The 21,076-nt window shown below is 43.2% G+C and overlaps 1 protein-coding gene across 2 annotated transcripts in view; it reads left to right on the forward strand.

Moving 5' to 3' along the window:
• The first annotated feature begins 7,698 nt into the window (after positions 1 to 7,698).
• Positions 7,699 to 21,076, forward strand: part of SLC41A3 (solute carrier family 41 member 3) — a 56,205-nt gene continuing 42,827 nt past the window's right edge. The window contains exons 1-2 of one of the 2 annotated variants that reach the window (XM_048490324.1): positions 7,699 to 7,841; positions 19,674 to 19,988. In XM_048490324.1, the coding sequence (XP_048346281.1) occupies positions 19,698 to 19,988 (291 nt within the window). In that variant the 5' untranslated portion in view covers positions 7,699 to 7,841; positions 19,674 to 19,697. Of the gene's footprint in view, positions 7,842 to 16,163; positions 16,370 to 19,673; positions 19,989 to 21,076 lie in introns of those variants that run through there. The other variant, XM_048490323.1, reaches the window with a different exon arrangement.

Raw genomic sequence — 21,076 nt, forward strand, 5'->3', positions numbered from 1 at the left:
TCCTTAATAGAAGGAGCTGTGTGACAAACATAATCTCAAACTGTACTGGTCATATGCTTTCTGGGCGCATTGCTTATCTCACAGGTTCTTAAGAGTGCTAGGCTTTTTTGCATTTATTATGGTTTGCTCGTTATCATTGGCAGACTTCGGAGGTTAGGTAACCAATATGGATTGCTTATGTAACAATATAATGTGGTGACAGTAAAAACAATGAAACAGCAATGTTAATCAGCTCATGTGCAAATGATTTTCTTAGTGGTCTCAGCACAGTTGTTGTGTTTTTTAAGGGGGAAAAATACCCCCTATTATATACAATCCCAAGATAATGTGAATTTTATTGGTAGCTGCGCACATGGTGCTGTTCATCTGGTTGTTGATGTTGTCCTGCCTCGACATCCCTAAACATTAGAGTGACTTTAGACCAGCCGTTGTCCTGTAGCCCAACTTCCCATACAGATTGCTGGGAGGATAAAGTGAGGAGGGAGCCTATGCTTCCCTGAGCTCTTTGGCAGAACAGAGACAAATGAGAAAGATGGACAGAAATGGAGCAACTGTTTCCTCCAGTGAAGCGTAGGAAACTGTCAGGACCCTGATCCATCTAGCTTAGGAATCTGCTCTGAGTGACAACAGCTCTCCAGGGTCTTGGACAGAAGAGAAAGGTATTTCCCAATACCTGCTGCCTTTTTAACTGGAAACATCAAGGATTAAATCTGGGACATCCTGCTTCAAAAGATGAGATTTCCCGCTGAGCCACAACCTTCCAGTGGAAGCAGAAATGTATCACTTGCAAAGCCAGTCATGCTCTCAGTTTAACCTACTTTGAAGGCTTGTGAGGGTAAAGCAGGAAAGTGGGAACTGTATTATAAGCTATCCTGAGCTCCTGAGGGAAGGTTAGATAAAAAAACACATTACCTATTCATCCACATAGATAGCTCTGGTCATTCTATTCCAGCAAAGATGCTGCCTATATGTGAAAGCACTACACTGAGATAGATGAAGGACTTGGACCAGTGTACAACAAATCAGAAAGCCTTGATACTGGACACATGTCAGAGGCCTGAGCCACAATCAGCTAGGAAGTTCTTTGAGGCAAATGTTACTGGCTTCTGTAAGAATCTTGCACAAGGATTGCTCTTGTATAAGGTAAAGTCTTGGAATCTATCAAATAAGGCAGACTTCCCAGTCCGTTTGTTAGGTTTACTTTGGAACTAGATTTCACACTCTTTTGCTGCCACCTACTGTCAAAAAGGCACTCTCCCTACATCTCTTGAAAAATTTATGTCAGTTAAACATTAGTGAAGAATATAACAGCCACAGGAGTGACCTGGTGCCTTGTGCGTATATTTGGTATGCATTGTGGCATTTAACAAGATTTATGGTGCTCATAAAAGAAGGTCATTCATATGGTAGAAATCTGAAGTTTCAGAACATCTTCTTAGGAGGCTTAAAAAGGCTTTGGGGAAATACTGATTTTATAGACAGTGCAAAGTGGACTTCTCAGGGGCAGGGGATGAACATTTCTCATGGTAGGCATGAACTGCTCCCAGAGTCCTCTTTTTACTTCATTGTGTGTTTTTATTGGGCAGGGAGGTATAATTCTCTCCAATTTCCAAAGACTTACACACAGAAGTCTATCTATTTAAAAAAATTATATATTCCCAGGCTAAGGCCAGAATGAGAATAGCTGCCTTTCTTGTTCTACACACTGTTTCTTCAGCACTGCAACACAGCCTGAATTTAAAAAGTTAACCAGAGATCTTGTCAATTTTGACAAAGGGGAAAACATGTTTTATTTATTTGCTTTATTATTTGATTTATATACTGGCCTTTCCCACGGTGGGGCTCAGGGCAGCTTATAGAAAATCCAATTTTAAACTCCAGTTACAGTATATTAATTCTCAATAGCACCATGAACATTTCCTAACTAAGGGGAATGAATGTGACTGGGAAGGGAAAGGGAAAAGAAAGAAAAGAGAAAGGGACTAGGGACAGGGAGGCCTGTTATGATGAGAAATACCACTGCTGTCTTCACCCATTGGTCTGGCAGAATAGCTCTGCCTTACAGGCCCTGTAGAACTGATATATCCCTCAGAGCCCAGGTCTAATTCGATAGACTTTTCACCAGACTGGGGCCACTGCTGAAAATTATATTTTGGGGGGGATCACAGACAAGTTGTTCTCCCTGGAGTGCAGTCTTTCCAGGAAGACTCCTACTGTCTATATCAAGGATTACTTTGAAGCCACTTTGGGGCCAAATCATTTGAATTTATTCCTACTGGCTAATTAGCTGAAAATCAAGTGCTATCTAAAAGAGCCTGTAGAGAGTTTATTGGAAAAATAGAGGATCACTTCTGCAATGAAGGAACTTTGCTTGTAACTTTAGATGTAGGTGCTCTATACACAAAAATACTCCATCAAGTTACTGAAAACATTCTTCATGAAAGGGAAATTCAGGAGCCACCTACTTTTTTCTGTTGGAATTGCTAGATATCATATTGGAAAATAATTATTTTAGGTTCCATAGTGATTTCTATTTACAAACAAGTGAGGTTAGTATGGGTAGTGCTATGGCACCAAGTGTAGCTTGTCTTTTTATGGTGCATCTTGGGGATATCTGGATTTGCAAACCACAGTACAATTCGTTTTGGGAGAATATCTTGATCCGCAAGAGATTCATTGATGATGTATTCCTAGTTCTAGTGAAAGAAGAGCTGTTACCAGCATTCCTTGAATGGATTAATAATTTACATAATGCCATTAAATTTACAGCCCCCTATTCTACTAATGAGGTAATTGTTTTAGATAACTAGGTGTATGTAAATAGGGAGCATAAGCTGGCCATAAAGACTTATAAAAAGTCAACTGATAAGTCCATGGGTTTACATTATAAACCCTTTTACCCCAAACACCTCAGGGATATCTTACTTTTCAGTAATTTATTGCATTTAAAATGTAACTCTAGTGAAGAGAAGAACTTTATAAGGGATGGTAAAGGTCTATTGAATACTTATTGGTCCAAAGGATACCCAATAGGGGTGCCTAATCAGAACAGAGTCAAGGGAGGGGGGAAAGGTCAGCATTATCGAAATCTAAAAATGTACAGCAAAAAACCAGATTAGCTTCTTCTCTAACCCATGCCCCATTAGCTGGATCCATCTCAGCAGTGGCATAGGAGGTTAAGAGATTGTGTATCTAATCTGGAGGAACCAGGTTTGATTCCCCGCTCTGCCGCCTGAGCTGTGGAGGCTTATCTGGGGAATTCAGATTAGCCTGTGCACTCCCACACACGCCAGCTGGGTGACCTTGGGCTAGTCACAGCTTCTCGGAGCTCTCTCAGCCCCACCTACCTCACAGGGTGTTTGTTGTGAGGGGGGAAGGGCGAGGAGATTGTAAGCCCCTTTGAGCCTCCTGCAGGAGAGAAAGGGTGGATATAAATCCAAACTCTTCTTCTTCTTTTCAGCTATAATATGCAGACACTGGCACTTAATGATATGCCAGGATGTGAACAACTGCCCAGAATTTCAAGCAGCTTCTCATAAGATCAGATGTGATGCAAATTCCAGAGGTGAAACTTACCACAGAGGGATATTTCCAGGAGTGGGATTCAGCAGGTTTGCACCACTTCGACAGAACTGGTTGTTAAAATGGTGCTTGTAAATAACCAGTTGGAATTATTTGAATTGCACCACTGGAACTGGTTGTTAAATTATTTGAAACCCACCACTGGATATTTCCCCTGTGGTCACTGCACAGTCTGTCCCCTTTCTATGTCCATCAAAGAGTTTATACACCCAACTAATAATTTTGTCTGGAAATTGAAACACATTTCCACATGTCTGGAAATTGAAACACATAACCCTAACCTGCCAGACAAAAAAAAAATGTGTTCGTGCCATTTTGTTCACCAAACAAAATGTTTAAAAATATACATGTTGTTTAAAAATATACATAGGCATGTGCCAAAGATCAATCAAAACGCAAATTTTGGAACACAGGCCATTTCCGCACGGCCATGCTGCGGGGTACATCGGCATATACAACGCCGACACACACACCCCTGGACCGTTTGCACGAACGGTCCCGGTAAGGGCAGGGAAGACGGCGCAGCCCTGCACGACAGCTCTGGAGTCGCAGGGCAGGGGGGCGTGTCCCCAGGCCTGGGCAATGCACCGGAAGGTCGCAGGGAAGGTACGTCAATCGGGAAAGGGGGGGATGGCGCCTTCCAGCTGCTGCCATTCGCATGGCAGCAGCCGGAAGCCGCTGTTTCCAGAAAACCTCGCTCAGGGAGCGAGGTTTGGGGGGGAGTGAGGGCGGCGCGGCTGCGATGCAGCTGCACCCCCTTGCGAACAGCTCCCTAGGGACGCCGTTTTTGCCATCCCTAGGGTGCTGTAAATGGCCCGTGCGGAAAGGGCCACAGTTTCCGGATTAGGGATAAAGGTAGCCCAGCGTAGAGTGAGTTAAATCTAAAGAGCAGTTCTCCCTGTCATGAGTGGCCAGCTAATCCAGCTTCGTGTGTGGAAGTGTGTCTGCCTGGATATGTCCCAACATGGTGTCATGAGAGAGATCTAAACAACTGTCTTACCTGTTTCAAGACCACAAGGAGATACAGAACACAAAAGGCACAGGGAGGCAATGAGGAGTCAAAGAGAAGCTACCAGCTTAAATCGGGAGAGGAACCGTATTCAGCAAGAAGATAGCACACAAGCACACACAATTAGGGTGGCCAACTCTGGGTTAAGACATTTCTAGAGATTTGGGGTGGGGGGAAGTGAAGCCTGGAATGGCAACATTTGGAGATGGGAGAGAGCACAGCAGACTGCAATGCTATAGAATCCAAGCTCCAAAGGGGAACTGATCTCTATATGTTTAGTATGGAGAGGAGATGACTTGAAAGATAGTATAACAGCCATCTTCATTGGAAAGACTGTTATACAGAGGATGGTGTGGAGCTTTCTTTTGCCCCAAAAGGTTTGACCAGAACCAATGAGTTGAAACCAAATCAAAAGAGTTTTTGGCTTAACATGAGGAAGAACTTCCTGACAGAGCAGTTCCTCAGTGGAGCTGGCTTCCTGGGGAGATGGTGGGCCCTCCTTCTTGGGAGGTTTTTAAGCAGAGGCTAGCTGGCCATCCGACTGCAAGGCTGGTTCTGTGAACTTAGGCAGATCATGAGAGGGAGGGCAAGAAGGGTTATGTCAGTGCTTGACTCTCACGGCCCTTTCTTCCATAGCCAGGGTAATGCTGATTGCCACTTTGGGGTCAGGAAGGAATTTTTCTCCAGGCCAGATGGGAAGAAGAAGAAAGAGCATCCCCCCCCCCCACCCTGCTTCTCTCTACCATTATGGAGACTCAAGGCAGCTTACAATCACCTTTCCATCCCCTTCTCACAGCAGATACCTTGTGTGGTATGTGGGGCTGAGAGAGTTCTGAAAGAACTGTGACTAGCCCAAGTCACCCAGCTGGCTTCATGTGTAGGAGTGGGGGATCAAACCCAATTATCCGTATTAGAGTCTGCTGCTCTTAATCACCACATCATGGTTGGCTGGAGATCCTTTTCCCCCCGCCTTCTTCTGGGTGTAGAACAGGGGTCACTAGGGAACTGGGAGGGGAGATACTTTTGATTTTCCTGTGTCATGCAAAGTGTTGCACTAGATGTCTCTTGAGGTCCCTTCCAGCTCTATGTTTCCTATCTTCCTAAAGTGTAGCAGGAAGGATCCCTTAGGTGAGGACCCTGACTCCTGAGATTGTGGTCCCACTTGAATGGAAAACAAAGATATACAGATGAAAATGTTTTGCCTTCAAATCTAGGACCCTTTCTTCTTTCTGCCTGGGATTTGGCAGAAACGGTCCTTTCAGAGAATGGAACACTCCTTGAACGTTCTATCCCAAATGGCTGGGAAATAAAAGAAATCGCAGCCTAATTGCATGTTTCCCATTTAAATTAATGGAACCACAAGAATTAAAATGAACAAATGAAATAATGAATGAAAAAGCACTATTTAAAAATATGTGAAACACCCTGGAGTGCTACAGTCAGCATGAAGAATTGGGAGGAAATGTAATCTAGCCAGAGGCGGATGGCTTTGAAACAGCATACTCTTCCTTTTAGTCACAAGGGCACTGTCCCAGTGGGCTCTTGAGTGCTGAAAAGACCATATACTGGGCTGGATGAGGCCTGTCAGTTAACCATCTCTTTTACAATGTTCTATAACTTAACTGAAGTGCTGACAGACTATCTTACTCCTGAGGAGTCCATTTGCTCCCCACAGATGATCAGCAGAGAAAAAGAGGGTTCCCAATCTGCTTGCCATGCTGAGAGCAGGTGTGCTGTCCAATAATTTTTTTAAAAAAAAATGGAGTGTAAAGTTCTGCTACTAATTATGTGGAAAATAACCATGAATTTTTCCCTAAATCAAGCTCACATGATCTAAAATTGTTTCCATGTGCTTAAACTTTCATGTGTTGTAACAGCCACATGTTTTAAAAACTAAACCAAATGGTTGCCGTACTGTCATACTTGGTTGGTGTAGCAGAAAGCATCAATCATCTTAAGCTACACAGTTGCTCTGTGAATAAGGGGTCTCCTTTATGCCTAATTCTACTAATTTACAAAGTTTTGCAAGAATCCTGTGTAAGAAAACATTGTTTTAAATATTGTTTGGAGCCTGATCAATGCATGAACGCTTGTCCCTGAAAGCCTCTGAGAAACAGCTGATTGGAAAATGCCTTTGAAATGGATATGTTTTCTCGAGTAAGACACCTGATTCCGTATCATGACCTGCCAGTACAAACCCGAATCCTCTGCCCCTTGGAGTCCTTCCAGTTCATGCAGTGAGATCCTTTACGCTATACTACATGCAGAAAAAAAAAATCACAACTACAGCGTGAGGGACCTTGGGCAGTTGGCCTTTTTTCTTTACAGAAAATGCCAGTTTCCCATAATGCTGAGCAAAAGGAGTTGACGAGCAATTCATAGAGTAACATCTAATACATTACAAAGATGCCGGTAATGTTCTGACATGTGTAGCTATCTTTCCAATGGTCACACAATATGCCCCTTGTTTTACAGTAATTCTAAAAATCTTTTTTAAAGAATAAAGCAACACACTGAATTTCTTAATGGTGCCATGCTGTTTATATATAAAGACTCACACCACCATACTCAAAAGCAGCTGTGCTTCCTTTGACAGGACAATCTGTGAAAGCTGGGGGTCATAAGTAACCCCTCCCCCCAAGTGGCAGCAGAATGGCCAGAGTTTCCAGAAGTAGAACAGCTGAGGGACAAACCACAGGTTACATTCTATGCAGAGTTGGGATGGGGTTCTGCTTCCTTTTCCTATAATCACGCAGCAGCTATGAGGGAAGGCATTTTTAAACTCCTGCAGAGCCCACTTTTGAACAAGGACAGCACTGTCCTCTTTTCACCCATCTAAGCCTGTTCGCAAAGCAACTCTCATAAACAAGTCTAAGCTATGCAAAACCACTGGGATCCAATAATTCCTCTGATGGGAAAAAAGTGTACTTCTTGGGACAAGCTGCTCAATGGGGAACATCTCTTCTGAAGGAGTGAAGATGCTCAGTTATGCCAAGTGAGCTGAAATTTAAACCTTACTAGTTTAGAAATGACGCCCCGAAAAGATGCACAACTCCAGGACACAGCAGCTGCAGGATTCAGTTACTGTCAATTGCAAAGGCTTGCAGCTGTTTTGCAGCAGTTCGTTTCAAGCCCAAATCTTCCAGGACCATGTAAAGAACCGTTTCGCCATTAAGGTTTCAATCTAAAAACTTTCCTTCCTGAATCAGACTTCTCTAGAACAGAAAATTACTCTGACTGTGATCCTGAGGTAATGGTTTTAAATCCTGAAATGCATAGAGAACGTACAAAGCATGACTCCAAATAATTTTGCATGTGCATGAATTTTTTTAAATGCTTAGATATTGTGAATATTATTTAAACAATACCATAAACATGGACAATGGGACAAGATGCTCTTTCAAACCAAAAGTGATAACACAATTCAGCTAGTTATCTAATTTGTTTATGATATAATTTTGTTGTAGAAATTATATCACGTTTCTCCTGTTTCTAATTATAGTCTCCCATTAATCAGATGCCAGCTAAAGGTTTTTCTCGCTGACAACTACAGCAGAATTTTAGAATTGGGAGAGGAGGGAGAGATTTGCTATTTTATTTTTTGTTTTAACTGAAAATGCTTTAACTATTTTTGTAAGCCACCTTGAACCACAAGGAAAGATGTTTCAATAAATAAAATTTTAAAATGAGTTTTAAAATATCGATTATATAGGTCCTCTTCAGAAATCCTCGAGAGTGGAGTTTGGCATAATGTTTTCCAGCACACTTTATATTTTTAACTTAACCTATAAATCTCTTCTCATATTTTGAGCAGATAGCAGGTTTTGTTCAGATTGCAAGGAATATCAATAGTACCACTACAAAGTATTATGCTCTCATTGATGGGAAATGAGGTCGTATGTGTATACAGTTTAATGATACATTACTTTGAGCTTTCCAAAGTTATGTTGCTGGTTTGGATGGGAAAGAAATTCTACCAGTTGCATTAAGTGTAGTTCAGAAGGAGGGATCATGAACCTGAGAAAACCAATCGTCTTCTGCATCAAAGGATTATGAGATTCTGTAAAATATCAATAGATGTTGAAAGAACTATGCACATTTTGTTTGTTCAGATTGGCATGATTTAGATTTCATGCATGTTTGTTGGACCCAGAGCAGAATAGGAAACATGTAAATAAATCTGGAATGTAGGTGAATGTGATGATGAGGAAGAAAGGAAAGGTATAGTTGCTCCTGCCATGGAATAAGATATGTTTGCAGATATTTGTCCTTATTTAGACACTGAAGCACATGAAACTTCCCTATTTCAGCAGAGGGAGCTGATCTAAGGGTTAGAATGAATGAAGTAGCTCAACTTCAGGAGGTCTATGGGCTGGATTATATATTCTAACATCAGGAAAAAAATTTTGCTGCCACTGGAAAGCAGTGTCTGCCTACATGGCCAAAGTGACTCACTCAACACTTTCTCAGTGCAGTTGCAGTCGTGAAGGTGATTCCATAAAAAGGCTTTCAGAACAATAAAAACAGTAATTAAAAAAACAAAATTAAAAACAACTTGTTGGGGAGGGAGGTCTCAAAATTAAAGGTACCCATAAAGCGAAGGCCAAAAATGACCAAAAGTACAAGAGAGATATGAATAATCTCATTGCCTCTGAAAGGTTAGTCCCCTGGAGCATCCACAGCACAGACCAAACCTGTGAGTTGGCAGCAGCAAAATGCACAGGGGTCAGAGTGGCCAAAAGGCACAGTGGCACCAACCCATTTAGCTGCTATCTCCCACACAGTTAAGGCTTCAGAGGAATTTAAATGTCAACCTAGTGTTGCTACCAAACCTGGAGAAAAATGGTTTGACCCTTTAATAGAGACTTCATAGAATGTTAATTAGTTACATGTCAAGAAAAGCTTTAGCTGCCCAATCCCACACATTGAGCTTCAATTAGAGCCTTTTCTCCAGGCAGTTGTGAACTCTGCTTCAGCTTGCTACCAATGTGCAGGTCTATTCACCGAAAAAAAAATACCCACTAGTACTATAATGCATACCCTTCTGAGTTGCAAGCAAAACATCTGCAGGTCAACAATCTGTCTAGTTTGATGAAAGCTTGAGAAATAGTAAGGATTAAGACAGTTAACAAAAACCTAAGAAGTTTCCATTGGACAAGAACTATGTCATTTATATGTCAGTAACTGGACAGGGGACTGTCAGAGAGACTGTCTGCACTGTGTCACCTCTTCTTCTTCTTCTTTTTGATATCCAGTGATCATCCACTTTCTTCTTATGCACGAGGCAAGTTCCTGATCAGTAAGGTACCTGGCCAAGCTACTTTGCATTTGTGTAATAGCCACCTGGTTGTCATCACTTGCGGATGTTTTTGCCCAGCCCAAGAACTAAATCATCTCGTTTATTGGACAAGAAGCAATATTACCCTTGAGTCATTGATGCTCAGGTCATTAAATGGACCAACTTGTGTAAAGAATGGAATCATTTGCAGTTCATTCTTCTGAACACCTGCCTGACTAGATGTGTGCTTAAATAGCCAACATTAAATTCAATCTCTTTCTAACCTACCCCTACACAGTTCTCTCTCTCCTCCTACCCCAAATCTCTATTCTCTATGGCCCTTTCCGCACGGGCGGTTAATGGCGCCCTGGGGACGGCAAAAACGCCGTCCCCAGGGAGCCATTTGCACAGGGGGCGCAGCTGCTTTGCAGCCGCGCCGCCCTCGCGCCACCCGACCGGCGCGAAGCCGCCGTTTTCTGACCTCGCTTGGGGAGCGAGGTTTTTGGAAAACGGTGGCTTGGAGCCGTTGCCGTGTGAACAGCAGCGGCTCCAAGGCACCATCCCCCCTCCCACCCTTCACTTACCTTGTCTCCGGCTGTCCGGCGCGTCGCCAAGGCCTGGGGACACGCCCCCCTGCTCTGCGATGCTGGAGCAGTCGTACAGGGCCGGGGGGCATGTCTCCAGGCCTCGGCGACGTGCCAGACGGCCAGAGACATGCCGGGTCGGCTGGGCGACGGCGCTCCACGGCGCCGTCGTCCTGGCTGTTTCTGGGACCGTTCGTGCGAACGGTCCCAGGGGGGTTGGGTCGGTGTGGGATGCGCCGACCCAACCCCCAACTACGCCGTGCAGAAACGGCCTATGTTTCAGTCACGCTGCCCCAGCTTTTGTTTTCTCTTCCTGGCCACCTGCCCTATCTTGCTTTCTGCCTCTTCCCAAAAGTCATTCTCTTTCTGCCACTACTCCAACTCTCTCCCCCAACCAATTCTTGGTAACTTGCCTGGAGTGTTTTAGGTGGGTGTAGGGAGGCCTTCTCTTCACACACCCGCTCTCACCTTCTCAGCCATAGCTGTTCCGGCTGTAACAAGGTACTCCCCCTTTCCCCGCACCCAACAGCCTGGGGCAGAGTCGCCTGTCCAGTCCTGGTCACTGGTATCAGTCTCGCTGCTGACTTACTCAGGAGTTGGCTCAGGCAAGGAATGGGACAGCAAGGACCCCAGAGCTTTAAGAAATGTTACCAACTGAGGAGTGTAATTGTAGTCCTGTCAGCCCCTCTGTACATGAGAAATGGCACCCTCTAGACTACATCTCCCAGAGTCCTTTGCTCTTTCTGCTTTGTTGTCAGGAACATGATGCTCAATTATATAGTAAGATCCCTGTTCTAATTATGGTCAGCATGGAATTTGCCTTTTTCATGACAGCTGCACACTTCACTACTGCCCAAAGGTCCCCTGGGGGCACACAGTCTTGAGCCAAGACCGAGGCCACTTAGGGCTTCAACCAGCTCTTTGAACTATGCTCAGAGCAAACTTGTAGCAAGTAAAGCTCCTACATACTAGTGAGATGTACAGCACAAGCGCCAACAGCATCCCACAGCATAAAGGGGAATCCCACAGCATAAAGGGGAAGAGATACAAACAATTACACAAGGTTGAAACAACCACAATATATAGAGGAATATGGGCCAGAATGCATACCCAGAATATATAATGTTTTAGGAAAATCGAATTGCAGAATGAGAATATAAATTATTAATAAAGTGGAAGTGTGTTGTCAAATAAATTTTTACAAAAATACACAGAACCTTCTTGCCTTTTCTCTTGATACATGTTCTTTATTTTTTTTAAAAAGTCTATAAAGCCCAGACTAGCACAAATGGAACATTATACTAACAATTCAGAAGAGATGGCATTTACCTCCATTACTTTGAAATGTATTAATCCCACAAGAGTTAAAGCACAAGATTTATTTGGCAGTTAAAATCAAAAACTCCAACAAAGTAAATTTTGTTTTACTTGATGCTCTGTCTATAAACTGTGTTCACCGCCCTGAGCCCTTTGGGGGAGGGCGGTATACAAACATCATCATCATCATCATCATCATGATAATGATGATAATGATAATGATAATAAATATGTAAAAAAAACAAAATAAGCTTTTGTTCCAAAATCTGTACACAAGCTCAACAAAGGCCGATTACAAACCAACGCTGCAGTCAAGATTTTTCCCGATCTCACAATTGTTACAAACAATAAATTATATATTTGGCAGACCATTCATGCTGGCTAGTGAGCAATATTTCAAGATCTCATATATATAACTCCCAAATGTGCACTGGTCAATTTAGTCGATACACACAAACACAATTTGTTTTCCCAGAACTGTCTGATATAATGTATTCAGGTAAGTGTTTGAGGACCAATGCTGTTCAGTGGCCAGCTGCCTAAATGTGGTGTCATAGATTTCACTGAAGAGTTTGGAGGAAATGATTTTGGTCGCTTCCCATTCAATCCATTTATGCCAGTTACCCATTCATGGGTGACCTGGGTATCTTTGTCTGAGGCACTGTTTATATTACAGGTTCGAGGATATTGCATTTTCCCATCACCATGGCTACCGCAATGAGGTGTTGGAAACATGGGATTCCCACATGTCCATTGTGATTTGCAGCACTCTACAAAGTTTTTATGCTGCTACTGTAGGCTGCTATATGATAATATCTGTGGCATTATTTGTTGCAAGTGACATAACCATATATCATATCATATAATTATTTTGTGGTTTTTTTAAAATTACTTTAAGACACAGGAACACTAATTCCCCTTCCCTTTAAAAAAGGACAAACCCCAATAGTTACCATCTTTCTGTCATTTCTACCTTTTTAGTTTGAAATGTTTACTTTTTTGAAGGTTGCCATCCCAGTCCTCAGTGCTGGAGAACATAAATCCATTTCCTTCCCCCAAAGTGATTAATTAACCCAGGAAATTGCGCAGCACACCAGCTGGCTGGTAGTGAAAACTTAAACAATTATGGTCAAATAAATAATCTACTATCGTCTCAAAAACTCAAATGTATCTTATTGACATAAGTTCTTAAACTATTGGTACAATTGCATCACAATTCTTAAATATAAAGAGGTATAGTTCACAAGAAGCTGAATTCACTTATTCCAAGTGCTGTAAGTGTATCAAAAAAACAGCAGAATGCTACAAAACCACAAAAAGTCCGTAACAAAATGTGAATTGCCAGCATGGAATTCTTGCCAAAGAGTTCGAGTGCTGCTCAGCTGTTGCGAAATTCAAGCATCACTGTTTACAAGCCGCTCTGCTGTGGCAATGCAAGCCTCGATTAATGATGATATGAACAGTTCAATTCAAACTCAATCGCGTATTTGCGTTTTCAATCATCCATCTTCTTCAGGAACATGCAATTTATTATAAATTAATTAAGCCAACCGGCTGTAATATTAGACAAGATGTCTTAGACCTCAGCCTTTAGCTATCCATGTGTTATCTGTTATGGACTTTTGTGGTTTGCATTCTGCTGTTTTTGATACATAGCACTGAATAAGGAATTCAGCTTCTTGTGAACTATACCTCTTTATATTTAAGAATTGTGATGCAATTGTACCAATAGTTTAAGAACTTATGTCAATAAGATACATTTGAGTTTTTGAGACGATAGTAGATTATTTATTTGACCATAATTGTTTAAGTTTTCACTACCAGCCAGCCGGTGTGCTGCGCAATTTCCTGGGTTAATTAGTTTCACGCCGCACACCTGTTTGTGTTCATTTTGTAGTTTAACTTCCCCCAAAGTGAGAAAACAGTAGTGCACTTAGTCTTTAGCAACCATAGGCATTAGAAGAGCTCTAAGGCCCTTTCTGCACGGGCCATTTACGGCGCCCTGGGAGCCGAGGGAGCCGTTCGCACAGGCGGTGCTGCGAAAACGCAGCAGCGCCGACCTGGCTCCCCTCCCCCAGGGCGGCGTCAGGTCGCCTCCAAAAACCTCCCTCCTGGAGGGAGGTTTTTGGAAAACAGCGCATTCCTGGCGGCGTGGTGCGAACGGCACCGCAGGGAATGCGCTGTTTTCCCCGTCTCTCTCCCACTCACCTTGTCGCCTTTGTCACCCTGCTGGCCTCCTAAGACCCTCCCTCTCTGCCCTCTGACCCCTGGAGGTCGGAGGGCAGCGTGGGCGGGTCTTAGGCGGCCAGCAGGGCGACGAAGGCAACGAGGTGAGTGGGAGAGGGACGGCGAAGAGGCGGCTCCGTGTGGAGCCGCCTCTCTTGCGCCGGCCTCACCGGGGGCCGCTTGCACGCTCTCGTGCGAACGGCCCCCACCCCTCCACCGGCAGAATTCCAAATGGCCCATGCGGAAAGGGCCTAACAGTAGGAAAGAGATAGAAAAAAACCCTCATTTGTCAGCCTCAGGTCTCATCCACCAAATGGGGATTATGTATTACTCATAAGGTTATTGTGCAGGCAAGATCAGATTTCAAAAATTCTGGGTAAACTTTGGCTAAGCTGTCCACTGTGGAAAACAGGATTAAGTTTAGGCTGTCTACTTTGTTCTGCTTGTTCCAATGTTCTCAAATTGTGCTTACCCTTTACAGATAGAGCGGCTATAAATTCACACATTAAATTATAATCTAGAAGAAGGACTTGATGCTGTATACATTTGGGTTTCCCAAAAACATACTAATAATAAGAAATTTGGGGTTGAAACTGAAATATTAATATTGTCTATGGTTTAAGGTGCAATAGTTCATTGACCTAAATGGCAGAGTTGCATGACTTATGTTTGTGCCTCAATTCCATACTATGACATAAAATGAAGTGTGCTTGAGAAAGGTGGACATTCTTATCTGAGACTATAAAGCCAACTATCAGACTTCACAGTCCTCAGTGGCTCCATCAGACACTTCCATACATGTCATCTTGAGCTGTACAGAGACAATGGTGGCTAAAAATGTGGCATGTATATCTCACTCTTGAAAACTGCCCATTCACTACCCACGGGTGCAGATGTATTACCACCACTACATCAGCTAAAGTTGCCAGTTCATAGCACTTAATCCCAAAGGGAACATTCTGCCATTCCAAACTTTCTCTCAATAGCCATCTATGTTACCAGGGCATCTTCCCTGTTCACCCTGCTTTTACCAATGCTATTTTCTTCTTGGGTGCTGTGTGGTTTCCGGGCTGTATGGCCGTGTTCTAGCAGCATTCTCTCCTGACGTTTCGCCTGCATCTGTGGCTGGCATCTTGAGAGGATCTCCTCTGAAGATGCCAGCCACAGATGCAGGCGAAACGCCAGGAGAGAATGCTGCTAGAACACGGCCATACAGCCCGGAAACCACACAGCACCCAAGTGATTCCGGCCGTGAAAGCCTTCGGCTATTTTCTTCCATTTCTCCTATCCATTTTTCCCATTATTTGCCAGAAGCTTTCCTAGGCATGATAGACAACAGAGCTCAAATTGCAGAAATATTGTTTTCAGGTTTTTTTTAATGAGCATGAGGAAAGTGCCCTCACTTCGGGATACCCTGGACCCACCTTTGGGATTTAAATAAGGCTTCCAGCCAGGTCAACACTTAAGGGACTCTTTATAACACCCTTTCCCCATATAGTTGTGGTGCCCAATATTTCTTTACTAAATATCAAGCTAACAGAAGAGAGTTTTAAGTAGCTTTTTTTTTTGCAAAGAATGGGGAGCCACCCCCACATGGGCAGACTCCGCCAAAACAGAATATCCACTGCAAGTTTATCCCTTTCCTGAATTCACCACACCCTCTCTGTTCCCCCGTTGATTAAGGACTTCGAATCACAACTTTCCAGTCCACCTATTTGCATGTTCATCCTTAATATGTGGCCTCCTCACATATTAACTGATTCCCTATATGTTTATAGTACATATAGACTCCCTATATGTTTATAGTACAGTTTGTCATCAAAGCAGAAGTTGATATGCATTACCCTATTAAGCACGCTCAATATGTACAAACTGATACAAGCCTTGCTCTCCAGCCTGGCCATCCAGTGGTCTTATCTTGTCCTGCCACAAGCAGCCTCCCCTATGACTCATCTCCTCATTCCTAATAGAAAACACATTTCTGTTTGTCACATAATGAGATTGCAGGAAGCCACAGCCAGCGTCTCTGGAAAGTCTTTGCAAGCGACCATGCCAAAGCTGGGCAAATGCTCTTTTGCAAAAGCAAAGGGGCGGCACCCTAAACGTTGCCGTGCACCCCTCTCCCTTCGTGCCTCTTAGGGTCTTTAAGCCGACATCTCTTTTCACCCCCTTCTCCTCGGGCGAGCTTCCTTTTCCGCTTTGCAAAACTAAGCCGATTACAGGAAGCAACGGGCCGACTGAGACAACAAGCGCCTTTCAAGCCGTCAGTAGCATCCCCTTCGCCCTCTTTTGCACGCGCCCAAGATGCGCGTTATGCCCTGCTTCGGTGCAAGGAGGCGATAAAGCCCTGGCAAAGGAGCACAAAGGCTCTGGGTAAGGATCGGAAGGGGCGGGTTCGAGACTTGGGAATGAATGAATGACGGCATTACAGCGCTGACGTTTATCTATTGTTTTACTCCCGCTTTCTCATCGGTTTCCCTTCCTCTTTTCTTACTGCTCATGTAACCCATGTGCTTTTGTTCTCCAGATCCCTAACTAAACCGTGAGACCTTGTTTTGGTGTTATTGGATTTATTGATTCCGTGTGGGGTGTTGGATTTACTTCAGGCAACGAAATGAAACAGGAGTCCAGTAGTTCCAGACGTCCTGGCTCACTTTCATCAGATTGAGGAAGCGTACATTCATTAGGTTGATGCATATTTGCAGTAGAAGGGAGGGGGTTGATGTCACAAAGGCCAGCTTAGAACAAGATCCGATCACACTGATCCACTGATTTTGCATGTTCATAATTCATCTTTAGCAGGAAGTTGCCTACAAAATGTTATGCCATAATGAATGCATTCTTCTTAGGGGAACCACAGACTATGTTTCTGTTTGGCTGTAAAAGACTACCCTTCTGGGAGGTTCAGGGGAATCAGTTACAAATGCAATCTGCATAGATCAGATTAGAAAGCAGTGTTGTTGGATAAGTGTGGGCTACATGTTTTATTTGGTTATTACATAATATGCCACTATTTGGGAAGCTGAGAGCAGCTACTGTCAAGCCCAGGCAGTCTCCCCTCTGCGTAATGATCACACTAAGGTCCATTTTACTTTAGCAACAATTGCATTATAGCCATCATGAATATTTGAATTGCCCATGATGAGAATGAGCAGTGTTTTCTTGGACACGACCTTCCTCTCTTTTCCTCTTCATTTGCTGAAAAACTGAGATTGATATTATCTCTCTATGTTATGGTTGCCAACTCCGGGTTGGGAAATACCAGAAGATTTTGGTGGTGGAACTTGAGGAGAGTTTGGGGCAGGGAGGGACTTCAATGGAATACGATGCCTTAGAATCCAGCGTCCAAAGCAGCCATTTTATCCAAGTAAACTGATCTCTTTCACCTGGAGAGCAGTTGTAATAGTGGGAGATGTCCAGCTACCACCTGGAGGTTGGCAACCCTATTCTGTTTGCAGTTAGCTATGATGTCTCCCTGAGGTGTTTGAACAAACTGCAGTTTCTTTCTTTACACACTTTTGATCTAATTTTGTATTAAATAAACAAATGGACAGGATTCTAAACTATAGTAAAATCCTGGTTTAGAATCCCAGTTCAAATGGCTTGATTAAATCAGCCCAGTTTAGACTTCTCATTTCGGATAAATTGAAGAGTTCCTAAACCAGAAAGTTCTCAATCCTGGCTGTATATAGGTGAGGGGGAAAGAGAGAGAAATGTGTAAATCTGGAAATAAATCAAGATTTTTGACTTGGACATACTGGAGGGACTTTTGATTGTAGCCAGTGCCATGAAAGAAATGGATAAAATTATGCAAAGAATAGAGGAAGTGGATAGAGATATTTTTTTCTTCCTCTCATATAGAGTAGAACTCAGAGGTGCCCAGTTAAGTTGATGAGCAATAAATGTAGGACCAACAAAAGGGATGTACTTTACTCAGTGAGTAATTAAGTTGCCCATGGATATAGTGCAGGGGTCTTGGACCTTTTTGAGCCTGTGGGTACCTTTGAAATTCTAATATAGGTGCAACTACAAAATGGCTGCCCCAAGAAGTGGAACCTACTGCAAAGTGTCAGGGAATGAGGTCATGCATAACTCTAATACTAACTCTGACATTTCAGGCAGAAGTTCTGTTTAAGAGGATGCCGTTCAAAATGAACATATTATTTTCTTGGTTACGTAGCTATCGTTCACTCATGTGCAGAATATCTGTGCTGTGCTGGCAGCAGCTGCTGCTGAAGCAATTTTTTTTTAAAAAAAATCAAATCTCCAGTGGCCAGTCAAAAGCCCTACCAGGTCTCATCCACTTCCAGAAACATTTAGGGGGGTACCAGGAGAGGTAATGGAGTTGATAGGTGCCGCATTGGGGACCCTTGATGCAGTTACCGGTATATGACTAACATGGGTGTTTTTAAAAGGGGTTTAGCCAGATCCCTAGAAAATAGATCCATTGATGGAGACTAGCCATGGAGAAATAAGAGAAACCTCCACATTCAGAGACAGTAAATCTCTGAATCAGTGTTACTCAACCTTTTCAACGTTGCAGTACCCTTGACCTCGCTCTTCATATCTCAGGGTACCCTTGAGGTTCGTTCGATTTTTTTTTTGCATTTTTTTAGGGTTTTTTTCCGTTTTTGGCCTGTAGCCCACCTACAGGCCAAAAACGGAAAAAAACCCTAAAAAAAATGCCAAAAAAAATCGAACGAACCTCAAGGGTACCCTGAGATGATGAAGTAACAGATAACAACTAAACAGGAGGAGAGAGGGAGGGAAAGCTTGGCGTTGACCACAGTCATGTTGTTTGTCTGAATTTGACATGGATTGGGGGGATTTAAAGGGAGAGGTCCCTTTAAATCTACCCCCCCAATCCACGCCGAATTTAGGCAAATAAAACAAATGCTGTTTTTCAATGTTGTTTAAAGGGAGCCCATGAGGCTTCCAAACCCCCCCCCCTCCAAAATCCATTTGATTCCAGTGGGGGGGGGGGCAGGCGGTAGCATTGTCATGGTGCCCCTGGGACGTGCTCATGGTACCCCAGGGTACCACGGAACTCTGGTTGGGAATCACTGCTCTGAATACTTGTTGTACTAAGCAACATCAATTACCGCTATGCTCTGTTTGTTGACTGTCCATTTTAATTTATTTTAATAATTCTTATAAACTACTTCCCCCCCCCCCCTTTCTGGATGGGAACTTAAAGCTGCTTACAACATTGTTCTTCCTGCTTCCATTATATCTGCAGTACAGCCCTGTGGGTAGGTTAGTATGTGAGTGAGTGACTGGCCCGAAGTCACCAGCAAGCTTCTTGGCAGCACTCAAATTTGAAAGTGGTTTCCTACATTCTAGTCCAGTATTCTAACCATTACACCATTCTGGTTCTCTCATGGTGGGTGGCCACTGTGTGAAAAAGAAGCTAGGCTAGATTGTCTATAGGAATGATCCAGCGTGACACTGAGACATTTTGCTCTCCAGAAATTATTTAGGAGCCAGGTGTGTGAATGACCTATAGGAATTGCTCCAGGAGTCAGGAAAAGTAAAACAAGACACCTTGGATGCATGTGTGCACGTACACACAAAGAGAGCATGCCAAAAATGCTATTCTTTTAAAAGCATTGTGGAATATTTCACCTTATTTCTCCTTTCTGTCTTTGCTATTTCTCACCTCACCTTTACCTAAAAGGACTCCTGAACTAGGAAAGCCAACATGAAAGGTGAAGAAACTCGGCAACGGAGGAAGGAAGGCCGGTCTAGAAATGGAGAGAGGTCCAGGCACAAAGCAAAGACCAAGAGTAAACATAAAGAAAGCAAGCTTGGCACCCAGGAAACAGAGGATAGCCCTTTGCTCCTGCCTCCAAAGCAGCCGGCTGAGGCAAAAGTGGCTATGGCTAAGCCTCAGGAGGAGTCTGCCCTTGCCATTGGTCTACAGGTGCTCCTGCCTTACTTGCTAGCTGGAGTAGGCATGGTCCTTGCTGGGATGGTCTTGGATTATGTTCAGGTAGGAAGAACAAAAAGTTCTGTGTTTTTGCTTCAAGTGTGTTCAGGTATTACAGTATTGGTTCTGCTGGCTTTCCCTTTCAGGCATCCACAGGCTAAGGCAGATAAACAGCAGGTTTGATCATTTCGTTTTGGCCAGCAACTTTGCTCTTATCTGATTAGATATAAGTAGGGTTGCCAGTTCTAGGTTGGGAAATTCCTGGAGGTTTTGGGAGTGGAAACTGAGAAAGGCAACGTTTGGGGAGGGGAAGGACCTCAGTGGGGTATAGTTCTATGGAACCTACCCTCCAAAGCAGCCATTTTCTCCAGAAGAATTGATCTGTAGCTTGGAGACCAGTTGGGCTTTCAGGAGATCTCCAGGGCACCACTTAAAATTGGCAACCCTAATAATAAGTCAGTGATATCTACAAGTTGTCTTCATTGGTAAATTCTTTGAGGCTACGAGTTATGCATCATACTGTGAGTATTTTTCCAGACTTCTTTTTCCCTAAGATTTTTCAATTGAAAAACAACAAATAAACTCTGGCATAAGTTCCTTCTAATAGGTTACTTTTTCAGTATTATTGCAGTCCTTCCCCTCTTGCACACTGTTTGATTTGTTCAGCTGGCTGGGTCATGGTGTTCCTTATGTATCTGGTAGCGTGACACTGAAAACCCTGTTTCCTATCCTGACAACTTTCACGGAGTTGGTGCTGTTTCTCACTGGCATGAAACTTGGGTTGCTCTAATCTAATGGGACCTAATTCAAATTGACATTGTATTCTCAATTTATTTTACAGTGCTAGGTAATGAAGGGCATCTTTGTATTGTTAGGAATCCCATATATGGTTGTATGCTATAGTATCTATTAATAAGCAGTTTCTGGATTTTGAATGTGGGCTCTTTTCAGCCCATTGAGCCACTGACAGTGAATTAGACCAGTGCTCTGGGTGAGCAATATCTAACAGGCAGATGTATTAGGTATTCAGAAGTATATGAGAATGTACTTTTGGTATATTGGATAAGAGACATGTATCTTTGTTTATGTCATAAAGTGCAGCATAACAATGGTGTTATTATAATCATGGTGTCTATCTACCTCGGTGCCGT

This window comes from Sphaerodactylus townsendi, linkage group LG03 (assembly GCF_021028975.2).
Source record: "Sphaerodactylus townsendi isolate TG3544 linkage group LG03, MPM_Stown_v2.3, whole genome shotgun sequence".
Classification (NCBI taxonomy): domain Eukaryota; kingdom Metazoa; phylum Chordata; class Lepidosauria; order Squamata; family Sphaerodactylidae; genus Sphaerodactylus; species Sphaerodactylus townsendi.